The sequence below is a fragment of the Rhea pennata genome, chromosome 16, assembly GCF_028389875.1.
Source record: "Rhea pennata isolate bPtePen1 chromosome 16, bPtePen1.pri, whole genome shotgun sequence".
NCBI classification, from domain to species: Eukaryota; Metazoa; Chordata; class Aves; order Rheiformes; family Rheidae; genus Rhea; species Rhea pennata.
In genome coordinates, this window is record NC_084678.1 from 17,911,450 (window position 1) to 17,933,974 (window position 22,525).

At 52.7% G+C, this 22,525-nt stretch overlaps 2 protein-coding genes across 2 annotated transcripts; both read left to right on the plus strand.

Annotated features, from left to right (window-relative positions):
* Positions 1 to 1,480: 1,480 nt before the first annotated feature.
* BPIFB6 (BPI fold containing family B member 6) lies at positions 1,481 to 9,287 on the plus strand. The gene is made up of 16 exons (XM_062589567.1): positions 1,481 to 1,589; positions 1,985 to 2,084; positions 2,719 to 2,823; positions 3,345 to 3,491; positions 4,037 to 4,100; positions 4,654 to 4,714; positions 4,830 to 4,921; positions 5,222 to 5,398; positions 5,937 to 5,990; positions 6,612 to 6,782; positions 6,960 to 7,027; positions 7,185 to 7,230; positions 8,105 to 8,168; positions 8,923 to 8,999; positions 9,060 to 9,067; positions 9,164 to 9,287. Exons 1-16 carry the CDS (start codon positions 1,481 to 1,483, stop codon positions 9,285 to 9,287), a joined length of 1,467 nt encoding a protein of 488 aa, XP_062445551.1.
* A 5,573-nt stretch (positions 9,288 to 14,860) lies between these two features.
* Positions 14,861 to 22,278, plus strand: BPIFB3 (BPI fold containing family B member 3). The gene is made up of 15 exons (XM_062589568.1): positions 14,861 to 14,972; positions 15,258 to 15,519; positions 16,039 to 16,143; positions 16,517 to 16,657; positions 17,022 to 17,085; positions 17,623 to 17,683; positions 18,138 to 18,229; positions 18,447 to 18,632; positions 20,161 to 20,214; positions 20,297 to 20,467; positions 20,839 to 20,906; positions 21,200 to 21,242; positions 21,716 to 21,779; positions 21,896 to 21,972; positions 22,240 to 22,278. Exons 1-15 carry the CDS (start codon positions 14,861 to 14,863, stop codon positions 22,276 to 22,278), a joined length of 1,539 nt encoding a protein of 512 aa, XP_062445552.1.
* Positions 22,279 to 22,525: the final 247 nt, after the last annotated feature.

The following is a 22,525-nucleotide window of genomic DNA, read 5'->3' on the forward strand; positions in this document are numbered from 1 at the left end:
GCTGCTAGAGAGCTGTCTAGCTAGGACAGGGCACAGATGACCATCCCAAAGGCAGGAGTGAAGTTAGCCCAGGAACAAGATCCGTGTGCCTTGTTTTGCAGTCTGGCGGGGCCATAGCTGTCCTCCAGCATGCCAGTGACAGCTGGGGCTCACAAGCTTGTTCTCTGCTCCAAGCGGCTGATAGTTCTTGTTAGCCTCCTTCCAACCCTGCTGAAATCGGTAGGAATATTACTGAGATTCTCAGTTTCCACTGAGTGATCAGCTGATCGCTAGTCCTCTCTCGAAGTTTGCATCAGCTTCATGAACCTTATCTGGGGAAGTGTGTGAGCTACTCAACCTGGATGAGAATCACAATTGAATATGTGTTCTCAAAAGCAGAATTTCCCCTTACAGGTCTTTGCTTTCTCCCTCCCTCACTTGTATCTGTGCTACGTTGCTAAATAGATCATTTTTTCTCTTTCAAACTCAACCTTCCAAGCTCTAATTGGCTCTTCCTGGGTGTTGAGCAAGGGAGTTAGCTTCATGCATGCTAAGAACATTTACTTGATACCTGAGTCTCAAGAACTTAGCCAGACTTTCAAATTTGTTAGTGAAATTATTTATATTGGAAGATGTCAGAAACACAGGGATTAGTTTTAGATCAGAATAATTACTCAACCCTTTAATCCTTTCATTTTTCTCTCTTTCTCAGGCAGGATTTTCATATATATAGGCTGTTTCTTGCCTGTCTCCAAAAGGTTGGTGCAAAACTTAGACAGCTTTTGGGAACTCTCCTCCAGGAAAGACCCTAGCAAGGTGACAACAGAGTACTTCCTTGAAGAAACTGCTATTGCTGTGAAGTGCTGCAGCCCACGTCATCATGATGAGGGGCAAATGAGACGTGCAGGGCCAAGCTGGAGCAGACTGCAGGAGCTGTGTTTATAGCCTTTGGAGAGTCTGTTTGTGTTCATTAAGAATTGTACCGCTGCCGTGCCCAACAGCCATCCGTGTTCCTGCTGCTACCGGACCAGGGCTGGGGGGTCTCTAGACCCAGCAGGCTGTGGGCTCAGTTAGGCACCTCCAGCTCTGTCTCCCCCTGTGGTTTTTCTTTTACAAGAAAATGTCATGAACAACTCTGGGGCTTAAGGAATAGGAAGACTGAGCACCTTGCTTTGGTACACGCCATGGGGCAGTTCAGGTGGATGGCGCAGAAGGCAGCCACGTCCTGATGGTACTGCGGTGTGATGTTCACGCGTGTCTGTGTTTTGGGGAGTGATTTTTGTTTCTCTCTGATTTTTGGCTAGCATAGCTCTGCTGACTTGCATGGACCCCTGTTTCATTTCCTCTGGTGTGACTGCAAAATTTAGCCCTCATCATTCATTTTTCTCTCTTTGGGAATTAACTCCTGCTAATTGTCTCTTTCTGTTTGTTTAAGCCAGTGCGCTCATTTAAACCTCTGTCACATCTGGGAGCTCTGTGAACAGTGGTACTGGATCTGAAGATGTCAAGGATTTGGTGCGTTTTACTCCTTGGTGGCTGCCTGGCGCTGTCACAAGGAGCTGATAATCCAGGGGCTGTCATCCAGATTGATATTGGGACAATTGATCATGGTAAGCAAGAGAGCCATGTTCACGTCCGTCCTGGGGGCAAATCTGTACATTTGTGCAGACAAGCAGGATGTGATGTATCACAAAAAAGGGAAACTGTCTTCCTCTTCTATATGACCTGTGTCTTTGAGGATATTATCAGCTGCTGAGCATTGCCAGGGAGGTGAATGTATACACAGCAAGTAGCTGCTGAGCTTGAATCATTACACAGGGACTGCAAAGATTGCCAGTAATTGGACATATATATAAGTGTCCTCATTGTGCCTCAGTTTATTGGAATGGGTATATGTTAATAACGACATTTCAAAGGGTATGACAGGGAGTTCAAAGTTCCTTCACCCTCCAACACAGATAGGGATTTTGTGCTAAACTCTTTTTGTCTTGTGCAAATGTTCCAGCGGTCTCCACTGCACTGACTGAGAGTGATGTTCTTCAGAAAATGGCAGAAGCAGCAACAAAAAAAAAGCCAAACACCAAACCCATCAAAGGTATCTCCGGGTGAGTTATAATCAGCGCATTACACCAAGAGTCTGAAACTGGAAATTACAAAATAAAAGCAGAAGGTTCAGAAGTGTCAGCCTGGAGGCAGAAACAAATCACTCCCCACTAACAAGTGTGATATTAAAGCTGGTGATTTTCTGCATGGTTGTGTCTACAAATACATGGAGAAACTATAACTTAAAGGCAACAAAGCATGTCAGTTCCTACTTCAAAGCTGGCTGGAGATTGCTGCGTTCTGCGGTATATGGGTGGGAGGTTTCCTCTCAAAGCTTCATGTGTCTATTTTTGGGGGGGATAATATTCTGAGGAAAATCTAGAATTTCTGGGAGATCAGAATTATCCCTGAATCTGGTAAATAGTCCTGGACAAAAGAATGCGGAAGTTTTAAATACCAAAGCACTTTTTTCAACTTTTTCAAAATAAAACTTTGCAATCTTTTATTATGAAGAATACTTTTAAATTTAAAAATGGATCTGAATTGGAACAAAAAAAAGTTTAAACAAAAGGCAAAAGAATAAAGATGATAACAGCAATATCAATAATAGGCGACTGATTTAAAAAAATCAGACTTAGCTGTTCTAATTGCACCTCTTTCGTCGCTCTTTTCCTCCATTCTCCCCCCGCCGCCCAGGATAAAAGTGAAAGATATCCGTCCCCCTGTGATAACACTGACGCTCTTGCCAGGAACAGGGCTTTTCATGGCTGTGTTAGTCCAAATGACCATTGCTGGGAAAAGGTGAGTGGGAAGCTGTGGGCTGGGCAGGCAGCGTCCCTCCGTTCACCGTGGCTCGGGCTGTGGGGCTCCCGTGGGGCTGGGAGGCGGCCGCGGTGCGCGGCTCTGCATGGAGGGGCACCCTTCAAGGGCGCCGGCTTTGCTCCGTGCACACAGGCTCGCTGCAAGCTCCAGTTCTCAGCTCTTTCCCTCCGTAGCGCCTCTTTCCCTGGGTTCTTTCAGGACTCCTGGTCCCTTTTTGCAGTCCTAGGGGGTGCTGGTACAAAGTGTTGCAGTTCTGGGCACGAGCCATGTACGTTAACCCCCCAAGCCACTGCTTATATTAACATCTGAGAGAGCAGAAAGAATTTGCATGATGTAGAAAGTCAATCTGAAATAAGAAGTTTTTTGCAGGCACTTGAGGAAGGCAGCTCACTACATCTAGGCACCGGCCGACTTTTATTCCTAAATGACTGCAGTGTGGAGTGACAGGTCCCCCGGGGAGGGGGGTTTATCCTGAGTTAACTGAGTTTTGTTCTGTGCAGCTTTATAGGAGGGAACATGGAAATCAAAATGGCAGCAAACTTGACTGCAGACAACAGGCTGTCACAGGATGCTTTGGGCACCCCCAAGTTCAGCTCTGAAAACTGCCACATTTCTCTTATTAGCGTTAAAACCAACCTTCCCAGTAGGTGAGTGTCAAACACAGCTCCTCTCCTCACTGTAAAGGACAATACTGATTATTTGTCAAAGTTGTTAATACCTAGCAAGTATATAAGAACATTTTTAAATGGATATCTTTCAGTCTTCAGATGTGAGTTTCTGCAGAACACAGGTACCATTCACTGCAAATGTTTGTTCCGTGAAGACCCTATTTTTTTCCATAAGAAAACCAAAATGCTTTATGCACAACAGCAGACCAGCCCCATCTATTTGATTTCATGGGATACTCATCTTTGGCATGAGTCCTCATTTCAGTGCTATACTCCTGGGATTACAGAACTTCTTTTAGGCACAGAAGCTATCAGGTTTGTTTAAAACCAGAAGATGCCATTCATGAGAAGAGATTTGTAAACAGAGAAAATATCTTTTATTAGACATCAGGCATATTTTGCACTAATCTGTATCAGATAGGTGTCTTTAGTGCTTGATTTTGTTGCCTTTTGGTCTTCAGTAAATAATTACTGCGCTGTCTGTAGTGACTGTGTTGGTTGGCTGACGTGTTATCTCTGCCCAGCATGCTGCCCAAAGTCCTGAACAAGCTTCTGGATAGCACCCTTCAGAAAGTGCTGCCAAGTCTGGTAAGTCTAATCCTCATTTGATCCTTTTTTCTAGAGATTTCCTCTTCACTGCTCAGTAGCAGATTTCTTAGTTTTGCCAGCTAAAGGAGCATGCAGATTGGTAAAAGTGAACATTTCAAGCATTGTTTCTGGCAGCTTTGTGTTTTTGTGTGCTCACACCGCAGCGCAGGTACCGTTGCTGCCTGAAGCCTTGACATCTAGGAGAAGATGGTTAGGGATGCGGCGTTTGGACAGTGGTGACCTCGATGCTGAGCACATTTCCTCCTAATGGCTTGTCAGCAGGCAGATCTGGTGCCATAAAGCTGATCTGGTGTGATTAGATCTCTGCCGCTGAGTCTGGCCGCTTTCTTCATTCCGTTTAAATGAGGTTTATTTCGGAGTAACTTAATTCAGTTAGGGATTAAAAAAAACTTGGCCTGTCTCCAAGTAGTTATGAGTGGAGGGTCCCGGTGCTTTGGGTCTGGTAGGTGTGCCAGTCCGCAGCTGTGAAACTGTACTCCTACCAGAAGTCTCAGTGCAAGGTTTTCTCACAAGTTTTCCTCTTGCTTTACAGCTGTGTCCAGCTGTGGATGTAGTGCTCAACCTTGTGAATGCAAAATTAACAACCATGACCTGTAAGTTGGCTGGTCCATCTCATCCATTTCTTTCCCTTTCTTAGCAAGGGACCAGTGCAGAAATGTCACTCAGAGGAGGTAGCTTGCTTTAAAACATCTCTCTATTTCTATGCAGCTGAGATATCTCTTGGGACTGCTGGGACCCTCCGATATGCTTTGCTGAATCCACCAACAACAAGCGAAACTTTCATACAGCTGGATTTAAAGGTGAGTGCTGCTGCCTGGCGCTGCGGCCTGAGTGATGTCTGTGACATCCATTTGCTCGGAGGCATAGTCCTTCCTGGCCTTGGCAGCAGAGGCTTTGGAAGAGGTTTAGGTGGGTGTACTGTCTGCATTATACCACCTAACCACTTCTTTGGCCTCTCATTTTCTGTGGAGTTTATTGCTCTCTCTGTTTCACTGCTGAGACTATATAGAGATGCATCCAGTACCCTTGTACGTGGTCCAAATACAAATGAAGTGAGCCTGTACTGTCTCTGACATGACAATTTTTATTTGGCATTTTAGACCATTCTCCATCAAAAAGAGGGAGATGAGATTGACCTTCCCACAGACCAGCCACCTCTTACTTCTCTGCCACCAAAGAAAGAAGCTGCTACCCAGCTCATCCTGTCTGCGAACTTCTTGAGTGCCGAGCTCCGTATTATGCAGGCATCCTTCAACCTGGACATCAGGGATAATATGGTGGGTAATTTGGGCTTGAGACTTTCCTCTAGAGGCCACTAAAGAAATCTACACCTCTGTTCAAGGCAGATCCTTTTTTTCTTTTTTTAAAATCATTCTATTGCACTGGCCTTTGCTTGCAGTCATGCGTAGACTCCCAGAGCCTGTAATATTGTAACCTGCCATGTGCTTGGCTGCTGCAGCAAAGCATCTGCCAGCAGGTAGCTTGGGTTGGGAGTCACCAGGTCTTAGAAGGTGCAAACACAGTGTGTCCACATCCTCTTGCCTGCTGTATGGAGCGTGATGGAGGCAGAGAGTGCACCACAAGGGAGCAGAGCAGAGGAGAGCAGCAAGTTCTCTGCTCAGAGCAGCTCCAGGAGGCAGCAGTCAGGGCAATCCTGAAAGTCCTTCAGCCCATAGCAGCCTCCAGCCACAAGAAGTGACAAGACCTAACTCATTAATTTTACAGTCTTTGTCTATCCCTCTTCTCTTCTCCATACTAAACTGTTTTCCCCAAAGTGAGTGCATGACTCCCTGCCCTGTGACATTTTATTGACAGGTTCTTGGGCTTCCCCCACTGGTGACATCGATGCTTGGAGCCCTCATCCCTGAGGTGGGTGGACTCCACTTAATCCTACTGACCTCAGGGTTGTTTTAGGCTGTTTATAGCAGCAGATAACACTGATCTCTGTCCACCCACTGTGGCTGTTCACAAGGACATGCTGGGAACATTTCCCCAATGTCAAGCTGGTGCTCTCTTCGTTTTATTAATAAAACTTTTCTTAATAAATATTATTTATGGGACTAATAATATGGACCAACTTGTCTGCAAAAGCTGCAGAGGATGTCTAGCTCCCATTGAATTAATGAATGTTAGTGGAGCTTAGCACCCATCAGGATAATCCCCAGAGCAGTGTATGGGAAATGAAAGATCGTAATAATAACCGGCTTCTGCCATTCCTGACTGCAGGAGAAAAAAATGAGTAGTAGAAATAGCTTTTGCCTGGAGCATGGAAGCTCCAGGGAATGACGGAGGAGGACCTTGCGTTCCCCTCAGATGATGAATGATTAAAGGCCAGTAAAAGACTTCTCCGAGAAGGCCAATTTCCTGCTAACTGGGGAGGCTTTCTGCCTGCTCCGGAGCGCTGCCAGCCTTCCCGGAGCGAGCCTCGGACCGGGTGTGCGGCCTGCCCAGGCTGCCCTGGTGCCACTGCTGTGCTTCGCCTCTCCCCAGATTTCCAGGGCGCTGCCTCCATCGCAGCCGCTGACGATTGAAATGAGAGCGGCGAGACCGCCGCTGGTGACGGTAACCCCGGAGGCGAGCTTCGTGCGTGTCTTCAGCACGGCCAAGCTTCTGGCTTCCTCCTCAGGCTCTGCCCCTGCGTCCCTCTTCGTCCTGGACGTCGTGAGTTGAGGCCGTTTGCAGTCGCTGGGGGGTTGACGCGGTCGCCCCGTGCCGCAAGGGAGGTCTCTGCGCGCGGGGAACGTCTCGGCCGCGAGCCATCCTTGGCCGAGACCCGTCTCCTGGCCGGGCTCAGCCAGACACGCTCCCTGATCCGCGCTTGCTTCCCTCTTCTCACAGTGCAGTGATCTGAAAGCGCGTTTCGTTGTTAGAGGAGAAAAGCTGTGCGTCTCCCTCGCTCTGGACAGGTAATGCGGCCGCTGATTTTCCTTTCCGGGGTAGGAAGGCCGAAAACTCGGTGAGGAGTTTGCTGGAAGAAAAATCTCAGCAGCAAGTGAAGCGCGAGGCAGAGAGATGCGCGGGGTTGAGGGGAGGTGAATGACACTGTATTTCCTTCCTCTGCAGTTTGTCTGAAATGGCCTTGGCTTCCTCATCCGTTGGCACGTTTGATGTGAGTTCAGTGATGTGTGCCACGCATGGCAAGAGCAATGCAAAATTGCATCTATGAATCTAAGCACTGACGGGTTTGCTAACTCAAATAGGAATTCATTCCTCAGATCCCCGTTCCATTTATTTCAGTATCAATAACAGTTTTATTAAAAAAAAAAAAGATAAAACCAAAGATCACAATGTTACTTCAAGAAAAATGTTAAAAATGACCAATTAGCCACCAAAACCATTTGCCCATAAGCATGAATGCTTTGGAAGGAATCCACCCCTGTTTATAATGCACCGTGTTAATTCCTGGGAGATTTTTCACCGTAAATAACTGCCCAGCGCTGGCACTGAAGGGAGTTGGAAGCATGGCCTGCACTGACGTTACATGTATTGAGTATTCCAATTTCCTCGCTCTCCCTCTAATCCTGACCCCACGATAGAGACGTGTAAGAGGGTGAGCGTCTGGAACAGCGTTTCGGTACCGTCCGTTTGCAGGGCTGACTGGTAGGGCTGGCTTCGACGGGGCGTCGGGTGCACGAGGAGGGCGAGCAGATGGGCTCGGGCGCCGTCGTGGCATCGCCTGCTCCATGGGTGCTGTTGCTGACTGCCACGATGAGCCGAGTCACGACTGAGAACGTTTTTAGACTTGTGAGAACAGCGTAGGTGGCAGTAGGGAATAGTCTCTCTTTTGGCAATTTGCATTGAAATTTCGAATTTTCCAAATGTTCCCATTTCTTTTTTTTTTTTTTTTTTTTTGGGGGGGGGGGAACTTTTGCAATTCTCCTAATCTGAGACCATGCAAGGTGAATTAATGGAAGGGAATCTGACAGATGTGGCTGCTGACATTCAGAAAGATGAGCTATTTGCGTCGCTTGTCTCTGTTTCAGGAGCTGCCGCTGAAAAGGATTTTGGCAAATGTTATTCACGTGGCTTATGTGCCATCCATCAATGGTAAGCACGGCTAGATGACTTCATCTGAGGATTTGCTATCTGCACAGGGAAATAGTTCTCATTTCTTTTCCTATAGATCGTTATTAACCTTTTCTTTTTCTGGAAACATCATTGACTAGCTGACCTTGCATACTTTTCTTGCCCTTAATGTCTGTGAATTACTGCCTGGGAAAATTGCTCGCCTGCCGTTCCGCACACGCAGGGTTTGCGGTGGGTGCTAGAGAAGGGTAAAGTCTCCTGGATGTGGGCTCAGGCATGCCCATTCATGCACAGCAAACAGACATCAGTTCACACAAAACAGATACTCTGCAAATGATGCAGGCTCCTTTTTGGAAGTCTCTTTGAATGTTGTTGCTGTCCTCAGAATCAAAACCACTTCCCATGCAAACCTGAGAAAAATTTTTGTAGGTTGTTTGTGTTAAGTCTCCGAAATCAGTGTGTCCCTCTTACCTTGGTTGGGCTTAAGCATGTCAGTCACAAAACAACAGCAAAGAAAGACCCTGCAAGATCAATTTAGCGGCTTAATTCATGTGAAAAGTATGCCAAAAGTAGAGATTTTTCCTCTTGCTAAGATACATAAATGAGAAAATCACCCCTGTTGATTTTCTTTCTGAACATTCACAAAAACTTTTCTAAGGCAAGGGGTGGAAGCCGTCACAGGAAAGCAGAGCAACAGGAACGAGGCCGGGGCCGTGCTGGTGCTGCGCGGCCGCCCCTGGCAGCTCCTGACCGCAGTCCCACTTGCTTGTTTCAGCGGCGCTGCAAGGAGGGATCCCGCTGCCTGATCTGCTGGGCATTAAATACCAGCAGGCGGAGATCAGCAGGTCCGAGGTGAGCACAGAGAGGCTTACTGGCATTGTGTTTTTTCTGTATTCCGTGTAATCCGTGTAGTTAGTGCTGTTAGTCTGCCACATCTGAGCAGCTGGTAACTGCAGCCCACGTGGATTTTCTGTTTGATCTGCAGAACGCTCTGGTGCTGAGTGTGCCCGTTGCAGAAACCTGATGCGAGAGGAGTTGCGACTGCTCCCTGCCACTGCAGCGAGGAATGAGCAAAAAAGGGCAAAAGGGGGAGCAACAAGTGTGGGGGGCCTTCAAAGCGTCGTCTTCCTCTTTGCTTGACTTTTCAATAATTTGAGTTTGTTTGACTCTACAAGCTAAAATAAAAGGACCACACCACCCAGTAACAGGACTCTAGCGTGGAGTGCATTTAGTGGAATCCCCTAGACACGTCTTTGCAGAAGTTGTAACTTTTTAAAAGATTGGTTCCTAAACTGATTGTGTTTATGGCAGAAATAGCCCAGCTATGAAGGAAGCTGCAGTGGTGGAGGAGGGCAGCAGGTCTGTGCTGCTGGCTGAGGCTCCTTTCAGCATTCATTGGCAGTCGTTAAGAGAGATTTTAGGTGCATCCTGTAAGTAGCACTTGAAGGACATGTCTCGCCTTAGCAACAGCAGTGCAAACAGAATGCCTGACTGTTTTTCCAGGACCTATGGTCATTAGATGTTGCTTTGGGCTTTTATCATACAATTGCAGATAGCAAGCTGACATTCAAAAACTGCAAACCCTGATGCATTTAGCAAATATTATCTTTGGCTTTTGCTTTCACAACTAGAAGAATGAAAATATTCAAAAATTTCCAGGCACCTTTTCATTTGCAGACATCAGTCATCCGGTAATTGCTATGGGATTAAAGGTTAACTCTGAAAGGGTCCCTGTACATGTCTATCAGAAACTATACCCAGAAAACAAACACATTTTGCTAAGCAAAAATGACTCATTATTACTTTCATGCAACAGGGTTGTCAGAGATTGCAAATACTTGGGAAGGTGTTAGTCAATGGGTAACACGAGCGGTGAGACAGGGGCATGAGAGCAAACAGCATGTGTAAACGGAGCTACCAGAACTGCCCAGGAGGGTGTTTGCCCCCACACCCCGTAAAGCAGAAGGGGAAGGTGGCCATCAACCAGATTAAAGAGTAACCGGGGAATTACAAGTCAGCTTTAGAAACAGAGAAGTCAGTTTGAAAATAAGTTCAAAAGCATGAAAATTTGTCACAGCAGGGAGGAGGGAAGGGGGAACAGAGCAGCGGAACAGACCAGGCCCGATGGGGCAGGGCCAGGGGGGCCGCACGGTCCTCGAGCCCCCTGGCTGGCACCCCTGGGGCCGGCACGGAGCCGCAGCCCCCCGTCTCCTGCGAGCCGGGCCCCTGCGCCCCGGGGGATGCTCGCAGCCCCCGCGTGCTGCGGAAGAAGGGGTCGTGTCTGCGACCGTGTGCGGGGGTTATGGTTCCTTGGGACTCATTGCGGGCGGGCGCTGAGACGTCTCGAGGTGTACGTCAGTATTTCATAACCACCCAGTATGGTGGTTTCTCGGTTGTTTTGCCGATACTGATCCCGAGCGTGTAGTTCACCGATTGCTGGATAATTATGTGTCATTAGTGAGTCAGTGAACAGCTTCGATCTCGATTTGGCTGTTGTGTGAGGGAACGTTTTTTTCCCGGTGACAGGTAGCTGCTGTAGAACTAAGGCTGTTTTTGAAAAGATCACTGTGTTTTTAAAAATTGTCCTCAAGGAAATCTCGCTGCAAGGCAGGCTATGAAAACCCCATTTGTCTCCTTGCGCGTGCGTTAGCAGACACAGCAGGCGATCGTTTCGTAACGCTCGTAAGGAACCGTCTTTGCAAGAGGTCCTAGGCAGCAAAGAAAGCAGCTCCCTGGCAGAGGTGCTGCTTGTGATGCTTCTCTCATCGTCGCAGCACAAACATTGTCAGTGCCAAGAACATTTTTAGCAAGGTTTTCCTTATTGTTCTTACGTTAGCTAATAAAGAATCGAACGGTTTGAGCCTGAGTTCCCTCACGAAGAACAAAAATGCATTGGAATAGCTGTCTGCAGCCCTCCTAGGAGAAATCAAAGCAGGAAATCTCGGGTGGCACCTACTTAATTTTTCATGAAACACTTAATCACGCTGCCAAGCTACAATATCAGGTAACCGGTATATAATACCCTGGGCACTCGATCGAGTGCAGCCTGGGGATACGTGCAGAAATTGGCATCATCCAGTCAAGCTGCAGGTGGACCCCAGTAACCGCCAGCCCTTCCAGCGAGGGGGAGCGTACCAGTCTCTCGTGGTTAATGGTTGCAGGCGAATGAAACAACAAATCAAGATTGCTGTGGCTTAGGGATGCCCACGGGGAAGGTTTCCTCCGGCAGAAGGGCCAGATGCCTGCACGATGCTTGGGGAGAGGTTCTCCCAGGGGAGCAGAAGAGAACAGTCTCATTTTTAAGCCAGGGCTAATGCATTTTATTTTGCCACCCATGGCAGAAGGTCAGAAGGGCCCCGGTGAGGGGGGAGCCTGACCGCAGGTCACGACGGGCTGGGGGCGTCCCCAGGCAGCCGCTCGCCCCCAACTCATGTCCGAGCCCCGTGCACGGGCCCCGAGCTCGGCAGCTCTGCCCCTCGCCCTCCGAAGCTCTCGCAGTCCCGACGGCCGATTCTACCAACGATTCAGTCGTCATTCCGCCCGCGTTTCAGCAGTACCCACTCCTCTCTCATTAACGTCAAGATCTCTAGCACTTCTCTGGGGTATGTCACGGTTACCATCTGCGCTTACATTTCAATTTCCTGGTTTCCAAGCATCAAAGCCATATTTATTCATGTCGTTCCTGCACTTCTCCCTTTGAACAAGTCTGTTCTGATTTAGCCTGTGTTTCTGTCTTCATACGCTGATCTGACTTTGTGTTCCTTGGGCTTTGCGGGTCGCTTTAGTGAGAACTGGACCTCACAATGTGATTCTTTTTGTGGGAATCTGCTTTGGCTTATCTAAAATACTTAACCGTCAGAGACCTCTGCATTCGGCAGCAGCTGGTGAGAAGCCAAATTACAGTCATGCCTAAAAGGTCACTGCTCAGAAGCTATTCTCTGTGCACCCCAATGCCCCTTCCCGTGCGCTGGCCACCATCAGGCCTTTTCTTGTGGTGATTCAGGTTTTGTTTAGTGATTGCCCGAAGTGTGAAGTGGTTCAGGAGGGATGATAACATAATACCATCTCGTTAACACGCTCTTCCATCTTATCAAATGTCATGATCTGCCCCAACAACCGGGCTTTGTGCTCCTGAGGTCCCTGACTGATCAGGTTGCAGGGAGAGTGACAACTTCTTAAGTAAATCGGCACCTCTGCTATCACTTCCTTGGCCTTTAGCTAAGATATTTTCAAAGCTGTAATTAATGCATGACAAAAGCTGGATAATCTCCTGGAAATACTTATTTCCAAGTTTGCAGAAAGTATTAACTCTGAGCAAGCGCTTTTCTGGGCTATTATTCCCCAGAGTGGGGGGGGGGGTGCAGCCCATCTATCTACCACCATCACTGGTGAGCGAGATGGCTGAGTGGGTCGTTCACCGCTGGTCACTTAGCTGGCCAACACATCTTCTCATCTCCTAAGGACCATTTTCGCTGTGTGTGTCGGGATGCGATCTGCAGAGGGGCTGTGTTTGCGCCATGGCCCACAGAGGAGGGTTTGTGTTTTCCAGCCCCAAAGAACTGCCTTTCTGCTGCAGCTCAAGGGAGTCGCTCTAGGTATCGCAGGGCAGATGATCCAGGACCCCGAGCAAAACCAGGAGCAAACCGGGATAACTCTATAGACACGTGACACACTGGCTCCGCAGAAGGTTCTCTCTCTTTTTCTTTTTTTTTTTTCCTATTTGTAACAGTAAATTAATCGACAGTAAATGAGCAATGGTGTACAAGGTGGGACACAAGTTTTCAATGTGCTTCCAAAACCTAGGCAGAAATCTAAGAGGGCTCAGGCCTAGAAGGAGCTATGGTGCGGAGGCAGAAGACCCCGTGCAGCTGCAGGGCTGTTCCTCTCCTGCAGCACATTTGCTCCATGGAATGGTTTGCCAGGGAGGCCACCTCTCTTGATGTTCCCATCCTGGGAACAGCAGTCCCTCCAGGACTTCAAAATGATCCATCAGCTGACCAACTTCAGCCTACGGGCTTTGTGACTTTGTAGTTGATGGTGTCTCCCTCTTGGCCATGTCTCTCCGTGACATTGTTTCTGGTTTTCAGTCACTCTGGACTGCTCCAGGTGTCCATGACAGACTCGGCACTAATGCTGTACCAGTTAGACCACTGCAGCATTTGAGAATCAGATGGTGTTGCCAAGAGCTGGTCACTCAGTGCGTCCGTAAAGGAGCGACACTTCATCAGTGTGCTGTGACACTCTGCCAATATCCACGTGCTGGTACTGGGCTTACTGAGAGAAGAACAGGCCCCCAAAACACAGTGCACAGGTGTTTGCCTGCATCCCATGTGGACCCCCAGCCCAGACCTGGCTTGAAGTTTGCCACTGCCCTCACTGGCCATTGCTCAATGCTTTACCTAACTTTTAACATCTGTAAAAAAAATATTTGCATTGGAAGTCACCAGAAACCATATATTGTTTGTTTTACTCCCCACCAATTATACTGATGTCCTCAGTGACATCAGCTGCCTCATTCCTGTTGTAAAGTTTTGTATATAAGGATCTGTGCTGCAGGTCAGCTTCAGAAGGCGAGGACATCGGCTGGAGAGGTTCTTACGAGCAAGAGATTGGATAAGTATGAGCTAAATTATTTCCTGAAAGCACGCTCTGAGCTTCTGCTTCTGCAAAGTCAAATGCCTCTAAAAGGAGAACTCTTAATGTTAGCTTATGAGTGTTGATCATGTTCACAGTTATCTTGGTTTTTAACAGAATTTGTTATTCTTGGCTGCTGCAAGGTCAGTTATGCTCCAACAGGTAAAGCGAGAAGCTGCTCTCGCTCTGAGCTTCGCTGGCACATGTGTGAGTGTTCGTCGTATTGACTGTCCTTGAAGAAGAAAGAGTATTTCATGATTTTCATAAACAATTATCGGTTAAATTATTTTTGGCATAACTCTATTATCTGGGATAGGCTTATACCTAAGATGAATGAGACTTTTCATGCTTATTTTGATTCTTTTTGATGTGCTATTTACATTTAAATGGATTGAGGGCAGTGAAGTTCATTACGGTTCTTGAATAAATGCTACTTCTAGTTGGAGGTCCCATAAAAATACAGGAAATATTTCAATGGCTCTGAAACTTTTAAAATGATTTTCTCCTTATTACAATTTTAGCAAAAGGAACTTCTATGCAGAGATAAGCCTCAGACATTTGATACTTGTGTAGAGATGCTGCCATCCAAACAAGAAGATGCTCTCCTTGCTAGTTACGTTGTTTAATTTGTCCTATGTTCATGCTTTTACTTTTCTTTCTGTGACTGGAGTTGTCAGAAATGTCCTGTTTTCCCTTATCAGGGATACAGAATCTTGTTTTTCAGAGAAATTCTTGTGCACAATAGATACACTCCAGATATTCCAAATGAAGTAACTAACATTGTGTGCCAATGCTAAGGAATTAAAGCAGGAAGAGCTGCACACCCCCTTTCTTTTTATATGGTACTGTGACAGTCAGACTTTGAACAACTCTTGTTCAGCCCGAGGTTTTACTGTTCACAGCAGTGTGGTGAGGAGGTGGGAGAGGTGCCAGCAGCTTCCTCTCTGATTTTGGCCTCCCTGAGAGGCATTCCTGCTTTTCCTTTCCTTCATCCTCCTCTTTCCTCGACCCATTGGCTTGTGGTTACTGTCTCAACACTGCACTGATTGCAGTTGCTTTCCATAGTTTCCAGACCAAAGATGTCCCAGTTCTGGGCAGTTTTCCTTCTCTGCGGCCTGCTGACCCCTTCACAAGGACTTCTTGGAAATATCCCCTTGGTTTCCAGAGTGGATAAAGATGCCGTAGAAAAAGGTAAATATATGGAAGGGGTGGGATTTCTCTTTATTTTGAGACCAATTCTGCTCCTCCTGTATCTTGACTGTGCTCAGAAAATCAGAAGTCAGCAGTAGTGATGATGCTGGTAATTTGCATTTTGGACAAAAGGTTTCAGGGGCTTTGCAGTTACTGGTACCATCATGCCTATTGTGTAAAGGGGAAAATGGAGGAGCAGTGGCAGAGTAGAGATGCCAGGCTGACACAGCATGTTTGTGCTTTGAATCTACGTGGCTCACAGTGACCTTCCATCCATTTGTTCAGCTATTACAGGGTCGCTTACCAAAGGCAACTTTCTCCAAGGGCTCCTAGATGGTCTCCTTGGTGGGGATCAGCTCAGCAGTCTCCTTGGTGGCGGCCTCCTTGGCGGAGACATTCTTGGCAGCGGCCTCCTTGGCGGAGATGGTCTTGGCGGCGGCCTCCTTGGCGGAGGTGGTCTTGGTGGTGGCCTCCTTGGCGGAGATGGTCTTGGTGGTGGCCTCCTTGGCAAACAAGGTCTGCTGGGTGCAGTGCAAGGGCTCACAGGGTGAGTGAGAGTGGAAGATGAGTGTCCCTGAGCAGTGCATGGTCTGGGCCATACCGAGGAAAGGAGGCTCTGGTCCAGACCTGCTGTCTGGAAACATGTGAACCTCTCTTTCCCCTCCCACGGCAGGTTTATAAACAAGCCTTTGAGAGATGCTGTATGTATCTGCTGTGTCAAGGGTGCTTTGTGTTTGCCGCATGCTGGCCCTGGCCAGCAGGGTTCCCTCGCTAACCCAAGGCAGAGGACGATGGTGGTTGCTCGGGGGCTGCAGGTCAATAGGAGACATCTTTTGCCCTGGAGCTGAGCTGCAGAGTCCTCCCACGTGTGCTGGCATGCCTGCACACAGACCCATGCGGTGGGCAGCGCTGGTGGGGCAGGAGCGGGTGCTTCTGTCGCCACCAGAACACGTCCCCGAGACCATGGGCTCTGCGAGCAGATGCTGGCACGGGGGGGGTGGGTGAGATGACAGTGCATTCGCTTTATAAATGTGTTACTTTCTGCTGCTTCTTTTCAATTATCCAGGCTGAAAATCGTGAACATTACCCTCCCCCAAATCACCCTGCGCTTCCTGCCAGGGATCGGGCTCCAGCTGAACCTCTACACTCAGCTCACGATAGACGGTGGCTTGTAAGTAGTTTCCCTCCCGGAGCACAGCAGAACTGATGGTTGCACAATGTAGGACAGGGTTTTTCTCCATCTCTTTGGAAGGTAGATGGTTACCGAGCCTTGTGCATACATGGCATGTTTGAGTACTTACTTATGTATCAGAAGTGTCTCTGAGAGCGGTGTGTGGACAACATATGCTGTCTCTGACAACAGCTTATGGAGGCTTCCCAAATTGCTCCTTGGAGGCCTTCATGTCTGTCCACCTCCCTGCTAACCAGTCTGAGGGACTAACCCAGTGCAGTGGATTAAATTTGGAAGCCCAGCACCAAGAACGAGCTGCTGCGAGTCTGTGAACGAGACATGTCCTATGTTTAATGCCCGGGGCTCTGCTCAGTGCTACAGGTGGGCTGCTCCGTGCTCAGGTCAAGGCAAACGTTACGGCAAGAGCCAGGCTGGCCCAGGACGCGTCGGGGGCGCTGAAGCTGGTCATCGAAGACTGCAGGACTCTTCTGGGAGACATCAACATCCGTGTGGGGTAGGTGCGCGTGTGATGGGGTGCTCAGCTGCAGCACTAATGAACGCTTGCTCTGTTAATTGTCAAAGTGCAGTAGTGCTTTTGCACCCAGCATGAGGGAGGCCAAAATGCTGAAGTTTTTTTTTTTAAGTTTTGGCTCAAGTGGCCAAAACAGCGTATTTCTGGGTTGTGCTGCAATGCTGACACTGGGCTGCATTCAGAAGGCTCATTTGTGTTTTTTTAAAAAAAAAAAAAAAAAAAAGAAGTCTCTGAAGTACAACCCTGGACAGTGCAAGTGAGGCCTCAAATTTCTGTTGTGCACAGTATGTTAGTTTCTAGTTACTACTTCGAGCCACTTCTTACTCCTCATTTTCCTGTTGTTTAGACCCAAACTGCCCGTTCTGGATCAAGCTTTGAAAGGCGTCCTTGGGAGCGCCCTGCCTAAACTGGTACGTCTGCAAAACGGTCTTTATGCGACGAAGGGGCACAGCAGCGCGCGCAGCGGCCGCTCAGCAGCTCGCCCCCCGGGGCCGGGCCCCCGTGCCGCGAGCAGCAGGCTCGAGCCGTCCCCGACGCCTGCGCTGCTGCCCGGCGCGTTGGGTGCAGCAAACGCGCACTGCTGCACCCCGCGCACGCGCGCCCTTTGCCTGGGCAGAGCCTCCGTTTGCAAACGCATTTCCGAGGGACGCGCACGTTAACGAGCACCTCAGACGTGAGAATGAGGAAATCCTGCCTTGGGGCAAAACCCACCCAGGCATAGAGGGTTTGCGCGCCCCGTCGGGACGCCAAGCGCTGCAGGGCCGAGGTGTCGCGCCGGGCCGAGCCTGGCAGCAGTCCCTGCGCGCCGCGCAGAGCCGGCACCGTGGCGGGAGCCTGGGCGCCGGCGCTGCCCGGCCGACGGGTCGCTGCTGGTCGGGCGGATGAAACGTGCCAGGATGCACGTCCCCGGGCAGCTTGGGGGACCCGACTGACTTCTGCCTCGTCAGCTGTGCCCCGTCATCGACACCGTGCTTGGCGCTGTGAACTCGCTGCTCGGCACCGTCACTTGTAAGTGTTTGGTACCGTCCTTTGCTTCTGCTCTCTGCAGCCCCCATCAGCCCGTGTCCCTCTAGCACGTACAGGTCCCTTCCCTTCCCCTTCCCTTCCCCTTCCTCTCCCCTTCCTCTCCCCTTCCTCTCCCCTTCCTCTCCCCTTTTTTCTAGTTGAATAAATACAAATATTTTAACAACTCCCTAAAAATACAGCTTTCAGCTCAAGCACAACATTGAATTTGCATTACCTCCAATCAGCAGTGGAGAATCTTTCTGTAAAAAGCCTATCCAGAAAACGTTGCTTTGGGAGGCAACGGTTTTGCTGTAATAGAAGTGCTTTCTAGACGCTAGCCCAAGTGGGAACATTGGGAGCAGCAGCAGCCATTGGCTCAAATATCTTTCGAGACTGGTGACTGGGAATATTCCCCATTCACGGGGGTTTCAGGGCTTTTCTTCCTCTTTCCCTGCAGCTGTGCTCCCGCTCGGGGCGCTGGGGACCCTCCAGTACGCGCTCGGGTCCCTCCCCGTCATCGGCGACGAGTCCCTCCAGCTGGATCTGAACGTGAGTGCCGCCGCCGCGCCGGGCAGCCCGGCAGTCCCTGCCCGGAGACTCCCCTCGCCCCCGGCCAGTGTTCGGGCGGCGTCCGCTGGAAGTCGGGGACGGCGGCGATCCGCAGCGCTGATGCGGCCGCGGGGCCTCCGCTTCGCCTCCCCTGGGGGCCGGGAGTGCGGCGCGGCCACGCCGCCCTGACGCGGCCCGGCTCTCTGCGCACCCACAGCTGCTCGTGCGGGACGCCGAGGGCAACGTGGTGGAGCAGCGCCCGGGAACGGCGGCGCCCGTCCTGCCACCGCCGGCCGCCGGCGTCTCCCAGCTCGGCCTCTCGCAGACGGCGCTCGGCGCCATGCTGGACCTCGTCCGCCGCCACGGCGCCTTCGACACGGACGTCGCGGTGGCGGACTCGGCTGTGGGCCAGGTGGGCATCAGCGCCGGCAGCTGCCCACTCCCACCCATGTCAGCGGCCGAGCCCCCCTCACGGCCGCTCCCGCCCGCACCGGCGGCCGAGCCCCCCTCACGGCCGCTCCCGTCCGCTCCGGCGGCCGAGCCCCCCTCACAGCCGCTCCCGCCCATGTTGGCGGCCGAGCCCCCCTCACGGCCGCTCCCGCCCGCTCCGGCGGCCGAGCCCCCCTCACGGCCGCTCCCGCCCATGTTGGCGGCCGAGCCCCCCTCACGGCCGCTCCCGTCCGCTCCGGCGGCCGAGCCCCCCTCACGGTCGCTCCCGCCCATGTTGGCGGCCGAGCCCCCCTCACGGCTGCTCCCGTCCGCTCCGGCGGCCGAGCCCCCCTCACGGCCGCTCCCGTCCGCGCCGGCGGCCGAGCCCCCCTCACGGCCGCTCCCGTCCGCTCCGGCGGCCGAGCCCCCCTCACGGCCGCTCCCGCCCGCGCCGGCGGCCGAGCCCCCCTCACGGCCGCTCCCGCCCATGTTGGCGGCCGAGCCCCCCTCACGGCCGCTCCCGTCCGCGCCGGCGGCCGAGCCCCCCTCACGGCCGCTCCCGTCCGCTCCGGCGGCCGAGCCCCCCTCACGGCCGCTCCCGCCCATGTTGGCGGCCGAGCCCCCCTCACGGCCGCTCCCGCCCGCGCCAGCGGCCGAGCCCCCCTCACGGCCGCTCCCGCCCGCGCCGGCGGCCGAGCCCCCCTCACGGCCGCTCCCGCCCATGTTGGCGGCCAAGCCCCCCTCACGGCCGCTCCTGCCCATGTTGGCGGCCGAGCCCCCCTCACGGCCGCTCCCGCCCATGTTGGCGGCCGAGCCCCCCTCACGGCGCTCCCGCCCGCGCCGGCGGCCGAGCCCCCCTCACGGCCGCTCCCGCCCGCGCCGGCGGCCGAGCCCCCCTCACGGCCGCTCCCGTCCGCACCGGCAGCCGAGCCCCCCTCACGGCCGCTCCCGTCTGCGCCGGCGGCTGAGCCCCCCTCACGGCGCTCCCGCCCGCGCCGGCGGCCGAGCCCCCCTCACGGCCGCTCCCGCCCATGTTGGCGGCCGAGCCCCCCTCACGGCCGCTCCCGTCCGCTCCGGCGGCCGAGCCCCCCTCACGGCCGCTCCCGCCCATGTTGGCGGCCGAGCCCCCCTCACGGCCGCTCCCGTCCGCTCCGGCGGCCGAGCCCCCCTCACGGCCGCTCCCGCCCATGTTGGCGGCCGAGCCCCCCTCACGGCCGCTCCCGCCCGCGCCGGCGGCCGAGCCCCCCTCACGGCCGCTCCCGCCCATGTCGGCGGCCGAGCCCCCCTAACGGCCGCTCCCGTCCGCTCCGGCGGCCGAGCCCCCCTCACGGCCACTCCCGCCCATGTCGGCGGCCGAGCCCCCCTCACGGCCGCTCCCGCCCGCGCCGGCGGCCGAGCCCCCCTCACGGCCGCTCCCGTCCGCTCCGGCGGCCGAGCCCCCCTCACGGCCGCTCCCGCCCGCGCCGGCGGCCGAGCCCCCCTGACGCCCTCTCCCTCCGCAGGGCCCGGCGGGCGCCCTGCTGTCGACGTCCGCGCTGCGCTCGCTGCTGCCGCAGGTCAGCCCCGCGCCGCCCCGCGGCCGCCCCGCGCCGCCCGGTGCCGCCCCCGCGCCCTAACCCGCCGCCCGGCCCCGCGCAGCTCTCCGCAGCCATCCCCGAGTCCCTGCCGCTGGTGCTGCGGGTGCGGAGCGCCGGCGCCCCGGCCGTGTCCCTGCGGAACGGGAAGGCGACCGCCCGCGTCGCAGCCGCCCTCGCCGTGCTCGCCCGGCGCCCCGGCGCCGCGCCGCAGCCGCTCTTCACCCTCGACGCGGTAGGTGCCTGCGCTGGGGGGGCCCTCGGGGAGCGGGGCGCGTCTCGCGTTTCACCCTTCTCTGGCGTCCGCCCGGGCTCTTCCGCCCTCATGCACGCAGGACTTGAGGTTTTGAATTTGTTGTGTCTTTAAAATGGCGGCGCCCGGTGCTTTAAAATACACCTAAGAAGGGGCAGGTGAAACAGCTGGCGAATAATTTGAAATAAAGACGGACTCCTCGGGAGAAGGGTCTGTCCGCCCAAAGCGCTGTTCCCAGACGCGGGGAGGTGTTCCTCCTGGGGCGGGTTATTTGCAAACACCCTGGGTTTTCTTCTCAGCCTTGGGAGGCAGGCAGGGAAATAACTTCCTTCCTTCTGCCCTTCCAACTGCAGGACATCGACATGAACGTCGGCGCATCTCTCTCGGGCAACAAGCTCCAGGCCGCCCTGGCCGTGGACAGGTGAGCCGGGGCGCCGCGCTGCCGACGGGGAGGGGGGCGACGCCTCGGGGCCCGGCGGCGGCAGCGGGCGGGCAGCAAGGCAAACGCGGTGGCGGCGGAAGGGCCGCGGCGGAGCTCCAGCGCGGCTTCCTGGAGCCAGCCTTCCCGCTGCCAGCCTCCACCGAAACGTTGTTCCGCATTCAAAATCACCCTTTTCTCCTGCGTATAAAACAAGTTTCAGACCAAGCGGAGGCTTGCCTGGGGCTTCGGGCGCTGCGTCGCGCCGCTGACTCTTCCCTGTTTGTCTTTCGCAGTGTCACCCTGAGACAGGCAGATTCGAGAATTGGCAACATCAGTGTAAGTGCACGGCCCTCGTGACCGCACGCTGCAGGAAGGGACTTGATGGTCAGAAACGATATGCTGAGAAGGAGGGCCAAAATTTTAATTCTTCCCGAGTCTTCACATTTTTTATTCTTTTGGCAGAGAATTACTGTTGACTGATCTGTTGATTCACACACCCATTACAGTCTATAATAACGACACCTGAATATATATGTTCTCTTCTGATGTTGGGAGCATACTGTGAGTGCTGGAGCGGGGAGAAGGAAGATTCAAGAGTAAATCACTTGAGGCATATTTCATTGCGTACCACCCACATACTCATTCCTGGAAGAGCTTTACTTAAGGAAATGTCCCTGCATTTGCATTTTATAGTTCCTAGCATCCTGCACTGACAGACTTAATTTATAAGCTTGACATTGCTCGCTTTTCATCTCAGTAGTCATTCCTTTTTTTCTTCAGATGCTAATACCTGTCGTCTTCCCCTGCAGGTCTCCCTTCTTGAAGGATGGGTGAAGGACGTCCTTGAGGCTGCCTATCTACCCGGCATCAACAGTAGGGCCGGGGGCCGAGCGCCCGCTCCGCGCAGCACCGCGGACTCGCCTCCCTCCCTCCCTCAGCTGCCTTCAGCCTTCTCCGATGGGATAAACCGTGTCTCCTTGCTTTCACAGAGGCCCTCAGCGTGGGGATCCCACTGCCCAACCTCTTCAACGTGAGCCTCGAGGGTGCTGATGTCGACGTCGTCGATGTAAGGACATGATATTTCTTTTGTTTTTTAAACATCGTCTTGATGGGGAGGTGCAGGACGAGCCAACCTTGGGCCAAGCGCATGTGGTGCTAATCACCTCTTGCAGTCCCTTCCCAACCCCTTTCCTTCGCATCGCTGCTCATTTCTAGAAGGTCTCTGCACCTGTGTGGGCCCTGTGGTGAAACTTGCTGAGTGGGATATAGGGAAAAACTGGTGAACATCCACATGAGAAAAATTATTTGTTTTTCTGCTGCTGCTTCCCAACAGAACGCCTTCGTGATCTCGCAGACCCGCAGAGCAGCCTAGAAGAGCCCATTCCAGGCAACGGCGATTCTACTTCTGTAGGCTGCAGCCGGGTTCTGGAGACCTTGCCCGGCTGATTCGGATCTGGGGGGATTTTCTAGGGCCTATTTTAACTTGGGGAGCTTGGGGGCCAGAGCACACTTTCAGGCATAGAGGATGTTGCTCTCCAATTGCTCTTTCAATAAAACCTTTCACTGCCTCCGTGCATCTTTCTCTGAACTCTTCTTTGCTACGGTGCCGGGAACCGTTT